This window comes from Manacus candei, unplaced genomic scaffold (assembly GCF_025592945.1).
Source record: "Manacus candei isolate 608988 ecotype Guabito, Panama unplaced genomic scaffold, ASM2559294v1 h1tg000014l, whole genome shotgun sequence".
NCBI classification, from domain to species: Eukaryota; Metazoa; Chordata; class Aves; order Passeriformes; family Pipridae; genus Manacus; species Manacus candei.
In genome coordinates this window covers 3,460,211-3,477,526 of record NW_026138062.1, presented here as the reverse complement: position 1 = coordinate 3,477,526, position 17,316 = coordinate 3,460,211, and the positions used below count along the sequence as shown (strand labels likewise).

Sequence of the window (17,316 nt, the reverse complement as noted above, 5' to 3'; positions counted from 1 at the left end):
CAGCCATGCTCTGGGTGAAGAACCTTTTTCTAATATCCAACCTAAACCTCCCCTGACACAACTTCAGGCTGCTCCCTTGGGTCCTGTCACTGGTCACCACAGAGAAGAGATCAGTGCCTGCCCCTCGTCTTCCCCTCACAAGGAAGTTGTAGACTGCAATGAGCTCTCCCCTCACTCTCTTCTTCTCCAGGCTGAACAGACCAAGTGACCTCAGCTGCTCCTCACATGGCTTCCCCTCAAGGCCCTTCACCATCTTCATTGCCCTCCTTTGGATAGTCTCTAAGAACTTAATATCTTTCTTATACTGCAGTGTCCAAAACTGCACACAATATTCAAGGTAAGGCTGCACCAGTGCAGAGCAGAGCGGGACAATCCCCTCTCTTGACTGGCTGGTGATGCTTTGCCTGATGCCCCCCAGGACATGGTTGGCCCTCCTGGCTGCCAGGGCACTGTTGACTCATATTCCACTTGCCATCAACCAGGACCCCCAGGTCCCTTTCCATGGCACTGCTTTCCAGCATCTAATTCCCCAGTCTGTAGGTACATCCAGGGTTGCCCCATCCCAGGTGCAGAATCCTGCACTTTCCCTTGTTGAACTTCATATGGTTGGTGATTGTCCAGTCCTCTAATTTGTTAAGGTCTCTCTGCAGGGCCTCCCTGCCTTTGAGGGAGTGAACAGCTCCTCCCAGTTTTGTCATCCGCAAATTTGCCTAGTATCCCTTCCAGTCCTGTGTCCAAGTCATTTATGAGGATGTTGAAGAGCACAGGGCCTAAGATGGAGCCCTGTGGAACCCCACTAGTGACAGGTCACCAGTCTGACATTGCCCCATTCACTATTACCCTCTTTGCTCGACCCACGAGCCAATTGCTCACACACCACATGATATGTTTATCCAACTGTGGGCTGAACATTTTGTCCAGAAGGATAGTGAGGGGGCTTTCAGAGCATCTGCTAATGATGCTAGTCAAGGCCTTTGGATTCACATCTGTTCTTTCTTTGTTGGCGACAATTTTTATTTTGGTAGAAGAGGGCTTGATTATAGTCAAAAGGATTTGAAATCGGAATACTATTTCTGAAGTAAAAGAGAAAATTATAGCATTTATACTATTTTCTCCTAATTGGTTCACTGTATCAGTGTGGTCACTTGCTTAGTAAAATAGTCCATCCTCTGAAAAATACCCAGAGCTGTAACCTAATTACTGTGAGGCAAATCTGTCTCAACAGAGAATTTTTTGCAAAGTTTTGTTATATGCATTGTAGGATGTTTTTATTAGCTTGAAGGACACTAAGCTGTATTCTTGTTTAGTTTCTAGGGCAACAAAGAAGTCTGCTTCGAACACGAGTTCTTTTCAGGCTATGCAGTATCATATAAATTCTGGTATCTATCTGCCTTATGTTCTACGTGGGGACTGATGAAAGAGCAGAAATTTAGGCCAGGTTGTTTGCCTCTTAGTCTCATTATTTTTGTTTTAGTTTTTCTTAAGTTTTAGTTACCTGAAGCTAGGTTCAATGGAAAAGGTCAAATTCTTTAAAAAGCAAATAAATAAAAGCCACTATGGAAATGCAGTTTATATCCATACATAAAGCTTGATTCTGCAGACCTGATAATGGCAGTCAAATTGTCAGAGGTGAATTTTTTGATCTAGGCTTGCATTTGTTTTCAGAGGCCAGATCTGGGTAGTGCTGAAAGTCAGGAGCACAGACTTCTTGAGATAAGAAGGTTCTTAGCTTGACATGGAGTAGAAACTATATCTTTCTGTGTGGTTCTGATTGGACAGCATGACACAGTCATTCCTGAACTCTAATCCTTTGGAAGCAGGGGATGCTACTAAGAAGGTTTTGAATTAATTGTTAGGCCTATTCTTGAAGACTGTAAAAATGTATTAAACTATTAGAATAGTTTAAACAAGTTTTGCAGTGGAATTTTTATCAGTGATTATAAATTGGTTAAAGTGATATAAGAGTGTGTTGGCTTTGAAGAGTGAACCAATATCTCCCAGGACTGTAGTCTTCTGGCCCTTTTAAAAAGCATATGCAATTGGCTAGTTTTATTAGCCAAAGTTTTTACTATACTAAAAAGTTTCACTTTCTATAGTTTAAACAAACAAGGATAAAGAGTTTGAAGTTGTCATTAACTTATACTTGAGCTTTAGTTAATTCTGTAAAATCTGGTTAGTTCACTTTGCTTTCAAAATTCTAAGATATATGTCTATCTTGAGGTCTGTAAGTATGATTATCGCTTCCTCTACATAAATGAATAAGTATAAATATTTATATAACTTTGGCATTTGTTTCTCAGCCCATTTTCTATGTAAGCAAGCCTTATGCAACTCAGTTGTCTGCTTCTGTCATCTTCCTCCATTACCTGCCAGTAAGTTTTGAGGTCTATAACAACGTTGAACTAAATTTAACATGAGGACAAGTTCCCCAAGAGATAGTGGAAGGCCTGTCCTTGGAAGTTTTCAAGACTGAACTGTGCATGACCCTGAGCAAGCTGGTTGAGATCTCCTGGCTGACCTTGCTCTGAGGAGTGGGTGGAACTGGAGACCTCCCAAGTTCCCTTCCTACCTGGTTCAATATCTTGAATGAATTAGAAATCTAAATAATGATTAAGCTCTGACAGAATTATTGGTGGGAAAGACATGCTGTCAGTGCTCTAGTTGTGGAAGAAACTGGCACATGCTTAACCCTAATTATGGACTGGAGAATGGCGAGGGGAAGAATTGTAGGCAGAAGATAAAACTAGAGCTTTAGATAGAAGCATTGATAGACTCTACAAGAAACTAGATCTACCATTGTTTTCATAAATTACTTTACAGACTCTGCTTTATAAAAGGGCTGGACGCTGTTTCAGTTTTTTCAAATGAAATATTAACAACATCTAATCTGAAGGATTTTTCTTTAACCCAGCTACAGGCATAAAATTTGATATATCTGAATTGGTACAAATCTGTTCGGTCACTTTCTCTTCCCCCACCTTTGTCAATGCTTGCTTCTACAGGAAGTTTACAGCATATTTTAAAATATTACAGTAGTTCATCTAAGCATTTGCATGTCAAGAGAGATGCTTGTGAGAGAAATTTCTTGTGACAAAGCATGTATTGATAGATAAATGGTAATGCATGTTAAGGTCACTGTTAAGTTTTTTTGAACACAACAATGTAATAATTCAAAACTATGAAACAATTAGAATCCATAGATTTGTATGATGTGCAAGAGGCTTACATTGCTTTTAATAGATATCTACATTTTTCATTGCCTTTGTAAGGGTACCTATTCAGTCCCACAATCACCAGAGTAGGCAGGCTTTGACCTTGTAGAAGTTTTGTACAGAAAAGTGAGGAGGAGGAGAAATCCCTCAATGTCAGCATATGTTTTAAGATATTGTGAGCCTTTGCAGTTTCTGGTCAAGCCAGCGGTGTTGAAGTGAGGTAACAACCTCGACTTTGCCCCCCAAGCTGGTGTTCTTGTTTCAAGGCACAGCTTATCCAATAGCTTTATTCTTTCTACTGACAGGCTTATGTTGGCACACAATTTGCCCTAACATATCTGTTCTCAATACTTGTAAGTAGAACCCAAAGTTTTGTGGTGTTACATAGCGTATTGCTGAGAATAGCTGGGATGCAAGATCCTTTTTCACTCGAAGGAAAAGCAAAACTGCTAATGCATCCTTCAAGAAGTTCAGGTTGCCTCCATCATTAAGGATGGAAGAACTCAGAAGTGTTTATGTGCCATCAGAGGTTAAAGCTGACAACTGTTTTCTTCAGATGGAGAGTGGAGCTACAGAGTTCAAGGTACTTGCTAGAAATTGCACAGGATGTCTGTAACAGGGTGTCAAACTCAACCCGCATCTCTTAAGTCGCATGTCAGCACTCCTCTTGCTTGATGTTTAAAGTGTTTTCTGTAAGATATCAGAGGATAAAATTAAATTATAAATGGTTGTGTCTGAAAAAAATGGTCATTTAAAGGGACTGTCCTTAAGATTTCAAAATACAAATAGAAGATAGATGGTAGTCTCTTTAATTTTAGAGTCTTCCGTATGTTGTACATTTGGTACGTACTGAAAGCCTTGACATACCCAGTCATGCTCATTGTATTGGAGTAAACATTAGTATATTAGCATGGATATGGCCTAAAAATATTTAAGGTAAGAAAACTAATATGGTTATTAAGAATAATTTTCAATTATGGATGCAAAGTTTAAATACTGAAATGTGAGGTGTAATTTTCAAGATGTTGAACCATTCCTACAGCTAGTAGCAGCAATTTTTAAAAAAAAAAGAAATCAGATGCTCAGCTTTAGTGTCTGGAAATTTTGAGCAAGAACTTTTTTACATGTAAGGAACTATAGCATGCCTCATAATCTGTTCATAGTTTTCTTGACAAGGAGACTTCTTTCAATGCAAACTGAGTAGAGAGATTGGAGCTAAGTAAAATCAGTGTGCCTGTGAGAATCTCAGATTTTTAGAACATTCTGATTTTCCTGTTGCTTTTAGAAATGAGAGAACTAGTCATGATGGAAAAAGTCAGGTAAAACCTTTGCCTTGTATGTTATTGCTTCTTAAGCTACACTAAAGAACAGAAAATTCCTATTTGAAAATTCTAGTGTTTCTGAGTTGCTAAATGTGGCAAGTATTTCAGGATTTCAAGAAGATGATGTTGATGCTCAGTTGTGTAAGACTAGAATTTTGATTGGCATAGAGAGGGAACTCAAGGATTAAAATCTTGTTTGGATATGCTCACAGCAAACCTGCTGCTAAGCAGGTAGATTTTATATATCCCTTAGAGTCTTTTCAGTCTTGATAATAGACTTCAGTGTTAGCTATGAATTTTAATGATAGATACTAGGGAGAAGCGTCCTGTTTAAGGTGAAAATTAACCTTGTTTGTGAAGGCTTTTGAGCATCTGAAATGGCAGTAGATGAGAACCGCACCTACTTATGTCATTGGCTCCTTGTTGTCACCCCCAGCACTCAGTGTTGTTTGCCTGTCACCTGTACCAGAGCCGTACTTCCAGGGGAACTGATAGTGTCATGGGACGTAGTTTAAACATTCATGGAGTTCTGCAAACTTAATGAGAAAACGTCTCCCTAACATCTTGATGATATGGGATTCTTTTTAGGACTTTAGTGAATAGTGAACCCTTCTCTCATAGGACATGTTACCAGGCCTTTGAATTTTCAGGTATTCTTGCCATTTTACCTTTTAAACTGGAGGCAGAGCTGAAAATAGACTGTATCTATAATGACTTGCAGAAGCAGACTGAAGGAGTTTATTGTTGTTCTAGTTTCTCTATGAAATCTTAGATGTGGAAAACCCTCTATAGATAAGAATTTCTCTCTGAAGTGATTGGAAATGACCTTGTAAAGTTCTTTCATGTCCTTCATACAGAAATTATGTGCATCATCCTGTTGCCTCTGTTTCAGCAAGGGAATGTAGGTTTACTAGATGGCCTTTGAGTATGTGTATTGTGTTGTACCATCCATAGTTCTTGTCCCTTGGAAGGTCTTATCTGTAAGCTGCCTAGAAACAATGTGTGCAAGTGCCTTGATTGAAAACTGCTAATTGTAACAGTGGGGAAGCAAATATTTATAGTGCTTCATTATATTGAGGTTTGTTGTTGTTTCTTGGGCTTTTGCTTGGAAGAGAACTATTTACTCTAGTTTCTTGCAAGCACAGTACCAAAGGTGAACCAAACTGCACTGGCTGAGACTTTTTCTAGACCTTGAAGCAAACTGGAAAGTGTAAGCCAACTATAAAAACCACAGAACTGAATTGACTTTGAAGTATTTTATTAAAGCTGAGGTGATTATCTCCAGAAAGTTTCATATACAAGAACAAAGATCGTTTCTGAAGCTTCCTCAAAAGTGATATGGTGTGGTGTTATTTATTATTCTAATATTATCCTCCAGGTTGTTTTATGATTATTATTTAATTTGCTGTCCTATGAGTAAGTACAATTATTGTGACATTATACCCCAATCTATCCATCTGAAGAGTTTGTTTTCCCAAAGGCTATGTAAGGAGTTCATGTCAAAGCCTAGAATAAAATGTTAGATTCCAGTCCTGCAATTAGGTCATACACTGTTCTTTATAGCAATCTAATTCATGACTCAGCCACCTAATTGCAATGGGAATTCCAATAAACTCTTAAACATCTACTCATTTATAAAAATTATTTTGAGACTACTTTTTTAGTTGTGAGTTGTTGCTTAAGAAATTAAATCATTACACAATATAGCTCACAAAACTAAATAATTAATGTAATTAATTACTAAACTGGAATGACTTGTTTGCATCAGAATGGTGAGGGTTTTACAGCTGTTCTGTATGGACTTACCTGAGAAGCTGTAATAATTTTGGTTAGAGGGAAAAGTGCTCAAACTTTGCAGAAACCTACTTATTTTTAGATTTGCGTATCTATCTCTGTCACATTCTATACATGTATACAGGCATAGGCACGTCTTCATTCACGTATATTTGCAGGAGTCCATGGAAACAAATATAGCTCTGCAGACTGAGCCTCTAATGGTAACATTTTTTAAAGCTACAAGAATAGAAAGAATCAGGGTTTGGAAAAAATCAAATGTCTTCTCTGTCTGAATTTCTTAAGGCAAGGTAGTAATAATTTTAGAAGTATGTATATGTTTTTCTTCTTTGGTTCAAGAATTGGTAGCTTTCAATAAAGGGTTAAGCTTGTTTTCTCCTTGACAGTTCTGTGGTATTGCTTCCTCTAGTCCTGGTGTTTGAGGGGCTCAGAATTAGGCTGGGGAACATGGTGTGTATTTTTTTATCCTCTGTAGCTGATGTGAGTTTTAACTATTGAGGATTCTGCATTAAATACCAAGTAATTATGTGAAAGAGATAAAAAGTCTTGATAGTTACGCTTGGAATATGTTCTTCCTCTAGAAGAGGAAACTGCTAGTTCAAGTTATGAGAGATATTACTGCAGGCAATCAAAGTTTGCAAGTTATATTACAAAAGGATATTTAGTTATATTTATGTGTGAATTTTTAAACAACCCAGGAGATTTAACTGTCATCTCTGATACTTTATTTCATATCGCCCAGAATTCTTTTGTGTTGTATTTTGACAGGATTCATACCATAAATTTTTTATAAGTCTAGAATGAAGAATAATGATTTTTACTGACTTTCTGATGTAATTTGCATCATTGTAGCATCATTATAATCACTAATATGTTTATCCCTTAAACTATTTTCCTTCTTGAAAAACTATCAGAAGTGCCAGAAATGCATTAAAAAAATAAAAAAAGAGGAAGACACTCTGCGTGTAGAAGATGATAATGGTGGTTTAGTTGTGGAGACTCCTTTTGATGATCAGGAATAGTTGTCATGGATAGATACCTTTTGCATTTTAGTGATCCCAGTATTTATTATATAAAGCTGTAATCGTACATCTTTCCAAAAACTTCAACAGGACTTAAGCTACTTGTAAGAAATAGTCTCTAAGAATATATGGTTTTCTCTTAATTTGTTTTTATTATGCAGAATGTTTTTGCATTTGGTTGAACATATTTGGATCTGGTATGAAGCTCTGGAAAAAATTCTAGAAAAGATACAATACTTCCAGAATGTGAAATTAGAAAGCAGGAACCTGTTTAAACTTTTTAACGTCATCTATACTGACTAGTACAACATGCTTCGTGTGCACACACACACATACATATATTGGATGTTGGACAATCTCTGGCACTGTCTAAGGCAATCAGATCAGTTTATTAGCCTTGGTGTGTGTTTTGGAGTTTTTCTAATTCTTACTCTTTTAGTCTTCATTTATTAAATTTTCACTGCACATTGTCTTTGTTTTTGTCTTTATCCTATGACAACTCTAGCCAGAAATCTGAGAAGTACCTTATAAAAGATATTCAGATGTGATGTTAGGTACTACCTGTGTTTTTCTCTTTCTGAGTATGATTGGAGGTAGAACAAAATGGGAGGTAAAAATTTCTGAAGATCATTTATATGCTGTTCATCTTAAAGCTTCCTAAATATTTTAAGCCATTATTCAAAGTGTACATACTAACCTAAACAGAAATGTGGATGATGTGTATGGCGTGTGAGATAAGATAAAATATAGAAACTATTGCTATGTGGCATGTAAGGCTGTGTGGTCAGTAGTGCATAGCTGTGTATTTATTGATTTCGTGTGGCTACGGTGCCCATCCTCAGGAAAACAGAGGGATTTACTGTGGCCTGTTAGTCCCAGATGCTCATTAAAGATGGATGAGTGGCTTTTAGCATTGAATAGTTATCTCAGACTGAGAAATACATTCTGATTGCCTTTATGGAGCAATGTACCTTGCTAGTAGTGATATCCTAGATATGATGGCATTTGACTCTGCACCAGTGTCTTTCATAGGGCTATAAATGACTACAGTCATGTTATCTCTTCAGGAGTCATCACTGTTCAGTATCTGTCGTATTGGAGCAAAAGATAGTGAGATCATTTAAACAGGGTGAAGTGCCTTGTTCTTTAAATGTGTGCTGCAAACGTGTAATTGATCTTGCAAAAATTTGTTTCTGAAAAGGTCTTGAAAAGTCAAGCCTTCCCATACTACATTTGAGTATTTCTTACAGGCTCTGCTATGATGTTTGCCCTAGAATACATACTGTGCTGCTCTGATACTGACAAAAGTGGCAGCAATTCTTTTTTTCAGGTGGCCCTCATACTTTTCTTTAGGATTGATCAGTGCTGCTCAAAGCTTTTCAGCCATACTGAGAAAATGGGATTTTCCTGCTCCAGGAATAAGGAGCAGAACTGTTCCACTTTTCCATTGCCAAAGGGACAGGCAGGGGGATATCAGCTGCACCAGAAGGCAAAACTTCTGCCCAGCTCCCACCACAGTCTGAGCTGCCCTCTCACAGATCCTGTGATGGGAGCAGAAATCTGGCTTTTCAGGACTTCAGTATAGGTGGTGGGGTTTTAGCCTCTTTTGCTCTGCTAAAAGTATTTGTAATTAGGTTAGATCCTACTAGAATCTTTTGGAAGGATTTGTGAATTCCTGAGTTTGATTTCTGTGGTTGTACGAAAGGTTTCTGCATTGCTGCTTGGGCATCGCAAGATGGCTCTTTTTTTTTTTTCCTTTGTAGAGAAGCTGTTTTCCTTTTGGGTCACTGAAATTCAACAGGGTGAAAAGCCTGTGAGGAAAAGATGTTCTTCTTCGCTTCAAATTTCATTGGAATCATGTAATTCCAGCATATCTGAGAAATCGCCCTTTTCCTTAGTGGGCCTGTGCTGTTGCACACCACCTCAGAGGTGTCTGTGTGGCATGGGGCAGTCAAAGCTCTCGTGAATAGGGAGTGGAGCCTCCTAATGCAGGCAGGAGTCACCTCTGTTGAGATCAGCATCTGTGGTAAGGAGAGCATTGAGCCAGGGAACTCACCCATACTCATCATAAAAAAATAGCCTGGTATACTAAGGCAGGAAATTCTGGCAGTGTTGGGAGGCAAAGCATGGAGACCTAGCTTGGACTTCAGAGCTTGTAGAGCTTGATTTAGTCAAGAGCTAGGTTTTCCATGAGTTGTTACCTGAACTCAAAAACTGGGAAGTACAGTCCACTTAGGGAGTCTGAATGAAGACAGCCCTTCTGAATGAAGGGCTGGAACCATAACATGGAACCATATAGATTGTGTAAGACCTTCTAGTTCACCTATGGCACTGTCTAACACACAGTCAGTTCATCATCATCTTGGTACTTGGAGAATATAATGCACAGAGTCTGATCTGACTCTCCCATACTCAGCTTGGGTCATACTGAGCTGGACGTACTGGCAGGACGTACTGAGCTGAAGCTCATAAGCCCATACTGGAGCTAGTCTTCTGCTCAGTATCTATGGACAGTTTTCCCATTATTTGCTGTATTCTAGGTACTGCTGTATTCTAGATTCTAGACACTGATTTTTCCATGTAGAAAGACAAGTTGCATGACTCTTGATTGTGTATATAAATATTATATACAGGCATAGATATATATATTAAAAAATATATATAAAAATACATATGACACACTATATATATGTCACACGTAATATATATATATATAAAATGTAAAGCTGACTACTCAAAATCTAGGTAGTACATGGAAGTATTCTGCAAGAGCAACTTTATTTTTGATAAGAACACATAATGAGAGTTTTGCAGAAACACTTTTCTTACACAATTTAATGTTGTAAAGTTATTGGTTATTGAACAAGTCTGAATTATAACGTGAATAAAGCTATTGACTGTAGGTTCTCTTTTTAGGTGGTGAAGGTAGGTAGCGAATATGGTAAATGCAAGAGGCAAAAGCAGGAAAAAGCAATACAGAAAATTGCTTCTGTCTGTTTCACCTAAGAGTTCCTAGATGGTCCTGTGCAAATAAATTAAATTAGGCTTTTCACATCTTTCCTGTCACCTCATCAGTTCTTGTTTCTGTTCTGCAGTATGAAACTTCAGTATCTCCACTGCTCCATTTCCCAGATGCTGAGTACTCATAGTATACAGACTCTCAGGTATTTAGTTGCCCAGCTTTTCTAGGGTTCCTAAACCTTTTTAAGCACTTGAATACTTCAGTGGAACTGGCTATAACTCTGCAGTGTGTGTGTGCTTCCTCATATATTTCTCAATAAATTGGAGCAATCTCACAGAATTACAAGAGGTGATCTTGTGTTTTAATTCTGGTTCATCTGCTTCTTTACTGTGTGTTTCTCAAGTACATGCTTTGAATTTCTCAGTTTTACCAGGGGGAAGAATTGAGAAGATACAGAATGCAAGGACAAGCTAGTGAGGAGTGAGAGGAAGTGTGAGGTCCTCAGATAGCAAGCAATGAAGTGAAGGTGTACCTGATTTCACTTTCACTGAAGGGGTTCTTGTGCTGTACAGCAAATACAATAGGACACATGCATCTGAACAATAAAGATAAGACAGTAATTCAATATTTCTTTTTATCTGTTGAATGCCATCCATCTTATGTAATTAAAGACTATGCTATCTTGTGTTTAAACGCGGGAGGACAGATTTCAAGATGCTTGTGTGTATTTTGGTACTTAATTAATGGCAGCTTGGCTCTCACAAGAGTTTCAAAGGTATCATTGTGCTAAATACTGCATATCCACAGACTGAGAAATGGATTGTGTCTTTCAGATGGTAAATGAGCCCAGGATAAATGGTGAAAGTGAGGGGAATTCTCTGCAATTACTGACCACAGCCCCAGACTGTGGATTAAATTACATTCCCTTAGTTAGCAAAGAGGTGTAACAAAGTTTAGAATTTCAACTGCATCTTACGACAGTTGGATGAAGTTTTGACACTGCTCTGGTGATGTAAGAGTTGCTGAGGTGGTTTGAGATGCAATTACCCTTTTATCCTTTCTGACTCTGTGGGAGGCCACAGTTCCCGCTGCTCAGCCTGTTCCAGTGCAGAGTCTTGACAGAAAGGGAAACAGGTTGTTTCCCTCAACCAGCTGAGGCAGATGCACCAGCACTGCTCTGCTGCCTTGCCTAGGAGGCAAGGGGGACAGGTGGGAGGGATGAAGGAGATGTAATGGGTGGCTTTAAGGATGGTGTCATCTTCAGCTGCTGCAGGTGTCCGCTATAACTTTTGTCTGTCCACAGCTCAGTCTTACTCAGGTGATTTGACTCAATGCAGTACTACTAAGCTAATATGAAGTAGAAAATCAGGTTTAAATTAAGAAGGAAGCATCTTGCTTCTCTTAGATCTTCGTCTGGTTTAAGTGCTAAAAGTCATAATCAGTTTTTCTCTCAGTCCTTGTTGCTTTCATGAGAAAACTCGTGTAATAGTATTTTGGAAATAGGCATAGTGTTTTCTTCTCTCTTCTTTTCTCTATGGCAAATATGTAAATTTAAAACCTGATGGAATACTTAGCTAGTTTCATGTCTGAAGAAGGATTTATGCATGTGAGGAGAGGAAAAAAAAAGGCATTTTAATTTTTTTTAAAAATTTGGCAAGGATCACCTCACAAGGAGGTGCAAAGTAATGAGTTCCTTCATAGCTATAAGATCTGTTGTGCTGTCCAAGTTGATTATGAAGCAGAACTGTGACAGCATTGCATGGAACTTAATTCTTTTTTTTTTTCCAAATTGTTTAACTGGCATAATGATGTGAATGCTGCAAGGGAGAGATATACATTCTGTATTGTCTAATACGTGTTTTTATATAACAATACTTTTATGTGTATACAGTACTTGAAGGGGACTACATTTCCTGAAATTTGGAATTAATTTACTGGCCCTTTGGTTTTCTCCCTTTTTATTGCTAATCAGAAAGTTCCATATGTATTGACCAAAGAAAAATGTACCCTTGAAAGGAGAGTGATGCATCCTTGTCACAAACAGGAGATACAACATATCTGTTCATGGAAAAGGATGATGTAATATTGAAGGGAGGGTTTGACTTCCATCCTGTTCTTACACACTATGATTGCAAACACAGAAAATAATATTATATTCCTTATTTTTGTAGTGTGGAAGTATTCCTGGCAGATTTCCTGGTGAGAAGGAAAATTCAGAGGAGAAAGCATTTCATAGAACTCTTGAAGCTCTGAGGGGAAAGAGATGCGCAACGAATCTCTAGAATGCGAAATATGCATTTTTTTCAAATGTAAAATTTTAAAATCATCCAAATGTCTCTTTCCTGTTGGGTCTGTACTGTTTGCAAATAGATTTTTACTGTAAGAATGTTGCCATTTTTTAAAATATAATTATTGCTGTTGTTTCTGTTTTTAAATTTTAGGTATGAGAAGGTGCCAGTAATTCTGGTTGGTAATAAAGTGGACCTGGAAAGTGAGAGAGAAGTATCATTAAGTGAAGGCAGAGCCTTAGCTGAAGAATGGGGCTGCCCCTTTATGGAGACCTCTGCTAAAAGTAAAACAATGGTGGATGAGCTCTTTGCGGAAATTGTTAGACAAATGAACTATGCAGCACAGCCAGACAAAGATGATCCATGCTGTTCTGCATGTAATATACAATAGCACTAAAAATGACCTAACTTGGACTTAATTTGCAGAAATTTTGTAAGGTGGTAAAACTGTCTACTTCACTTCCTGGTTTGTGGGTCACTTGAAATACATCTGTAGTGAAGTAGCAACATTAACTCAGAGCTGAGCATTGAAAGTCAATCACTGACTCTGAATATAATTGGGTTAAATGACCACATCTCACCCGTTTTTTCCCTTTGAGCACCTGCAATTTTATGGCACAGTCAGTTGATCTACAGGGTCATTCCAGTCGAACATACGTGTGTTGTTGTATCTGACAGCAACAATAGCAACTATTTCCGAAGAAGCTGGAAAACTTTTGGAAATGGGAAATGGAAGCAGCTGAGAGGATATCTCTGAAGACCGTTCACAACTAGCATAAGCGTGAAAAGGAGAGCCAAGTCTTTCGGTGTCTAGTTACCGTGCTTCAAGACGTGTGCTATCACGTGTGGCCAAGTTTGTTCAGTCAAATATGTTGATTTCACCAGAACTTGTGACAGTGTTGGAGGAAAAGGCTACCAGAGACCCATATAGTTTGGATTTTTTTCAAAATCAATGCTATTATTTCTACACTTTATCCCACATCTTGAAATAGAAAACATTGAATCAGTGTGTGAAATGAGAGGCGAGATCTGGAAAAAAAAGATGGGTGAAGAAACAGTCTGGCATTGGAATGTTTTAAATCTTTCATTTTGCTGCTCAAAAATGGAGGTTCACTTCAGGTTTTGGTCTACAAAAAGCCAAACAAACCCTCTGTTTACAAAGCAGGAAGCATCTTTATTTTCACTTTACTGAACCAGGAGGAAGCAACTGTGATGAAAAAAAAATTTGCTGAGCCTTACTAACAAGGAACACTTTAATAGATTAACTAGTACCATCTTGTAAGGAAAATTAAGCCATGTTTCATCCATATGTTCCCTTCTGCAGAAACCTCGTGGGACAGTATGAACATCCTGCATTTTTAAGTTTGTTAAAGACAACAGTTTTTCTTGCCTTTAAGGGCTACGTTCTCTGGTGTGATCCCAAACTAACCTTTGGAAATCCAGTTTGCTATTTGATAGCTTTAATGTTGAAAACTTAAATTGAATAACCATGTGAAATCATTTGGTTCAGAGGTGAAATAGTTACAGTTGTAATTCCTTAGGTGAGTGTGGAAATGGCTCTTTAATTGCCTGACACACAATTCAAAGGTTGCCCCAATTATTGGAGTGTTAAATGGTGGGAGCAAATATTTTATTTTGAAAGGATGCTCGAGCTCTGACTTGCTAGTTTCATAGCAGTGAAGTATTTATCATTTGCATGACTAATGGCACAGAAATACCTATTTCGAAGTCTTACAATCAAAGTATAGAAAAGTTTTCAATCGCAATGTTTAGATTTTAAATGCTGGAGAGATTGTCTTGAGCTGGATCTTCTATAGGTAAAATTGGCCATAAAAATACAGTCACTGAGCCTGTGGTCTAAATAACACCATGCGTTTATTAGTTTTCAATCTTGTGCAGTAACAGTGTAGTTCCTTGTGTTTAAATGAGTGAAATCAGGGGTGCTGGTGTGTGTGTGTGTGTGTGTGTGTTGAGCGTGTATGTGTGTGTGTATATGACCCTTAGAAATGCTGTAATTGGAGTTAGGTTCGAGAGTTTTGCCTCCATCTGCAGAACTTCCTAAAAGCCCTCTCATCTGCTACAAAGGACACTGGAGTACAAAAACTTTGCAGATTTTCATACATAAATATCCTTAACATTTTGAATTATAGTTCAGTGGATGATAACTAAAGGAAATAATATTAATGGAAGAGAACTGGCCAACTCTGCCCTTAATCTTTCAAGATGTTTCCACAACCAATGTATCAAAGGGCATTAGATATCGCAAAACATTAAGCCTTACTAGAACATAAATGTAGCCCATTTCCCATCTACCTTGCAGAGCTTATGTTACTGTACTTTATTCTCTTAGGGAGATAGGCACACCATTTATTTCTGGCATCTGAATGCCCATTTTGGGTGCTCTGAATTGCCCTCCTAGAGGCACCTACCTCTTTCCATTCACTATATAGCAAACTTAGGCTTTTAACTTTGGTCCTCCGAGTCACACAACTTACATGCCTAAACTAGATGGTATGAATGTTCTCTTACCACTCCCCGTCTGCCAATTGTGTTAGCCACCATGCTTAATCAAGATGTGAGATGTTGGATTAATGATATTTCAATGTTTAAAGTAATCTAGATTGGGAAACAGTTTACTGAGCAGCACAACCTATCTGTAAAACAGCTTGTCAGTGTGAGATCCACAGCATAAGCACTCAAAAAACAAAACCCACAGAAAACAAACCAAAGCCAAACTTGAAACTGAGTTGGAAGTGCATGTTATGCAATGTTATTTACAGAGATGTTAAAAGTCTTACCTCACAGATTGTTCATCAGCCAAGAAAATGGCATGAAGTATAGTATGAACAGCCTAATATGAAGTTCATAATTTAAAGCAGATAGGTTTTAAATGTAGGAAAAATTGCACAGTAAATTTTTAACAGAAAATATTAAAGAAAATATCTCCCAGTCTCATTTCTTCATCACATTCTTACATTTTCAAAAGCATAGGCTATATGTAAACTACCATGCAACTTGGCTGGGGGGGAGGAAAGCGTAAGTGTTGTTTTTCATTGTATAGTTCTGAGGAAGTAGTTATGCACTATTTGTATTTCCACTAATGTGAAGGTAGTGGAGCTTGAATCAATGACAGTTGCACTCAACAGATTTTTCAAATTATAGGGGGAGCAGAAAGGGAGGAAAGCGAGCCACATGGCGGCTGTGTGGCCACTCTGCAGGATTCATTGGTCTTGGGTCACTGTTTCATTTGTACCCTGATAGGATTATCAATTATAGTATTTGAAAGTTTCTTATAACATGCCTTAAAATATTATGATTTGTTCCAAAGACCCACTTTTCCTTTGGCTGTTCTTGTAGAGCTTTGTACTTTTCTACAAAAACAGCATTTCTCCAGTTTTGTTGGTTTTTTTTGTTTTAAAAATAAAAGTTGCAACTTTTATTCTTTTAAGCTACGATAGTGAGAGCAACTGTTTCCTCTTTCCCTTAAAAATAACATAAAAACTAGTAAAAGCAAACAAACCAGAATTAGATCAAGAGTATTAAAAATAATTTGTATTGGATTTTGTTTGTTTTTTTCTGTTGTGTCTGTCCCTCTGCCCAGCCCTTCAGAGTATGAAAAAAAAATTTGATGACATTTTCTGTTCTGGTTCTAGCCTCTCCCTAACCCCAGTGCTACAGTTGCCATTACTTTTCTGTGGGAAAACTACTGGTATTTGCTTTCCTGTATAGAATGTTGCCTAAAGATGTCAGCCATTTGGTTGGGGGGTTTTGTGCATGTTTGTTTTTAATTTTTTATTTTTTTTTATTACCAGTGTGCCCTCAAAGCACTGGTTAGGCTTTAATTGTGAAACTCCGCAACAAAAGCAAATGTTTGACAACTGCAGGAGGCTTTTATCTGCATTGTTGTGCGTCTGTTAATTCTTGATCAGGGTTTGAAGAAAGACTGAAGTGGGTTCTGGAGTCAGACTTAATGCTGTTGATTTGGAGTTTCCTAGGGATGAATTAATGTATTTCGCAGTTAATTGTTGAGCTCTAATACAACTGGCAACTTAAAATGGGGCAACAGTTTGTTTTGTAATAATGTCAGTTGTTTAAACCTTGATGTTTCAAATAAAACAAGAATTGTACATAGAACTCAATGCAAACTCAGCAGTTGTATTTGGAGTTAAATTATTTTAACAAATAAATTTATTTAATGAAATCTCCCTTGCATTTTTTTATTGTCCACTTTGATTTGATCAAAAAGTTCATCCAGGGCTGATGAGGACTACCCAGTGATTTGAAACAACACTGTCAATTATATTCAATTCAGCTAAGTATTTCCTGCTAAAGTGCTCTTCTCATACAAATTAAATGGCAGTAAGTAAAAATCAAATAGACTTTAGCTTTTATGGATGGATGCATGTTGTGATTTATGAACTTGATAAAGAACAATAGCAATGCAGGTGGGTTTTTATTCACTTTTCTTAGAGGCATATAAGTTGACAACATTCAGTAAGACTCAGTATTTGATAAGATACAGCTCTTGGTATGGCAAAAGAATAGTGCTTATTGTAAAATATAACAATTTTTTTATATTTATTATATATAAAATAAAATTACTGAATAAAAACTTGGTCAGTATATTATATAGTTAATATGCAGAATTACTTTTATAACATTGAGGCTACAAAGGGTTAAAAAGGGATTGTTTGTTATATCAGCTGTTCAATTGAT

The 17,316-nt window shown here is 37.5% G+C and overlaps 1 protein-coding gene across 1 annotated transcript in view; it reads left to right on the top strand.

The window, feature by feature from the left end:
• The window catches only part of RAP2A (RAP2A, member of RAS oncogene family), a 33,236-nt gene extending 16,424 nt beyond the window's left edge, over positions 1 to 16,812 (top strand). The window contains exon 2 of the mRNA XM_051780677.1: positions 12,754 to 16,812. Within this exon, the coding sequence (XP_051636637.1) occupies positions 12,754 to 12,991 (238 nt within the window). The 3' untranslated portion in view covers positions 12,992 to 16,812. The remainder of the gene's footprint in view (positions 1 to 12,753) is intronic.
• The last annotated feature ends 504 nt before the right edge of the window (positions 16,813 to 17,316 follow it).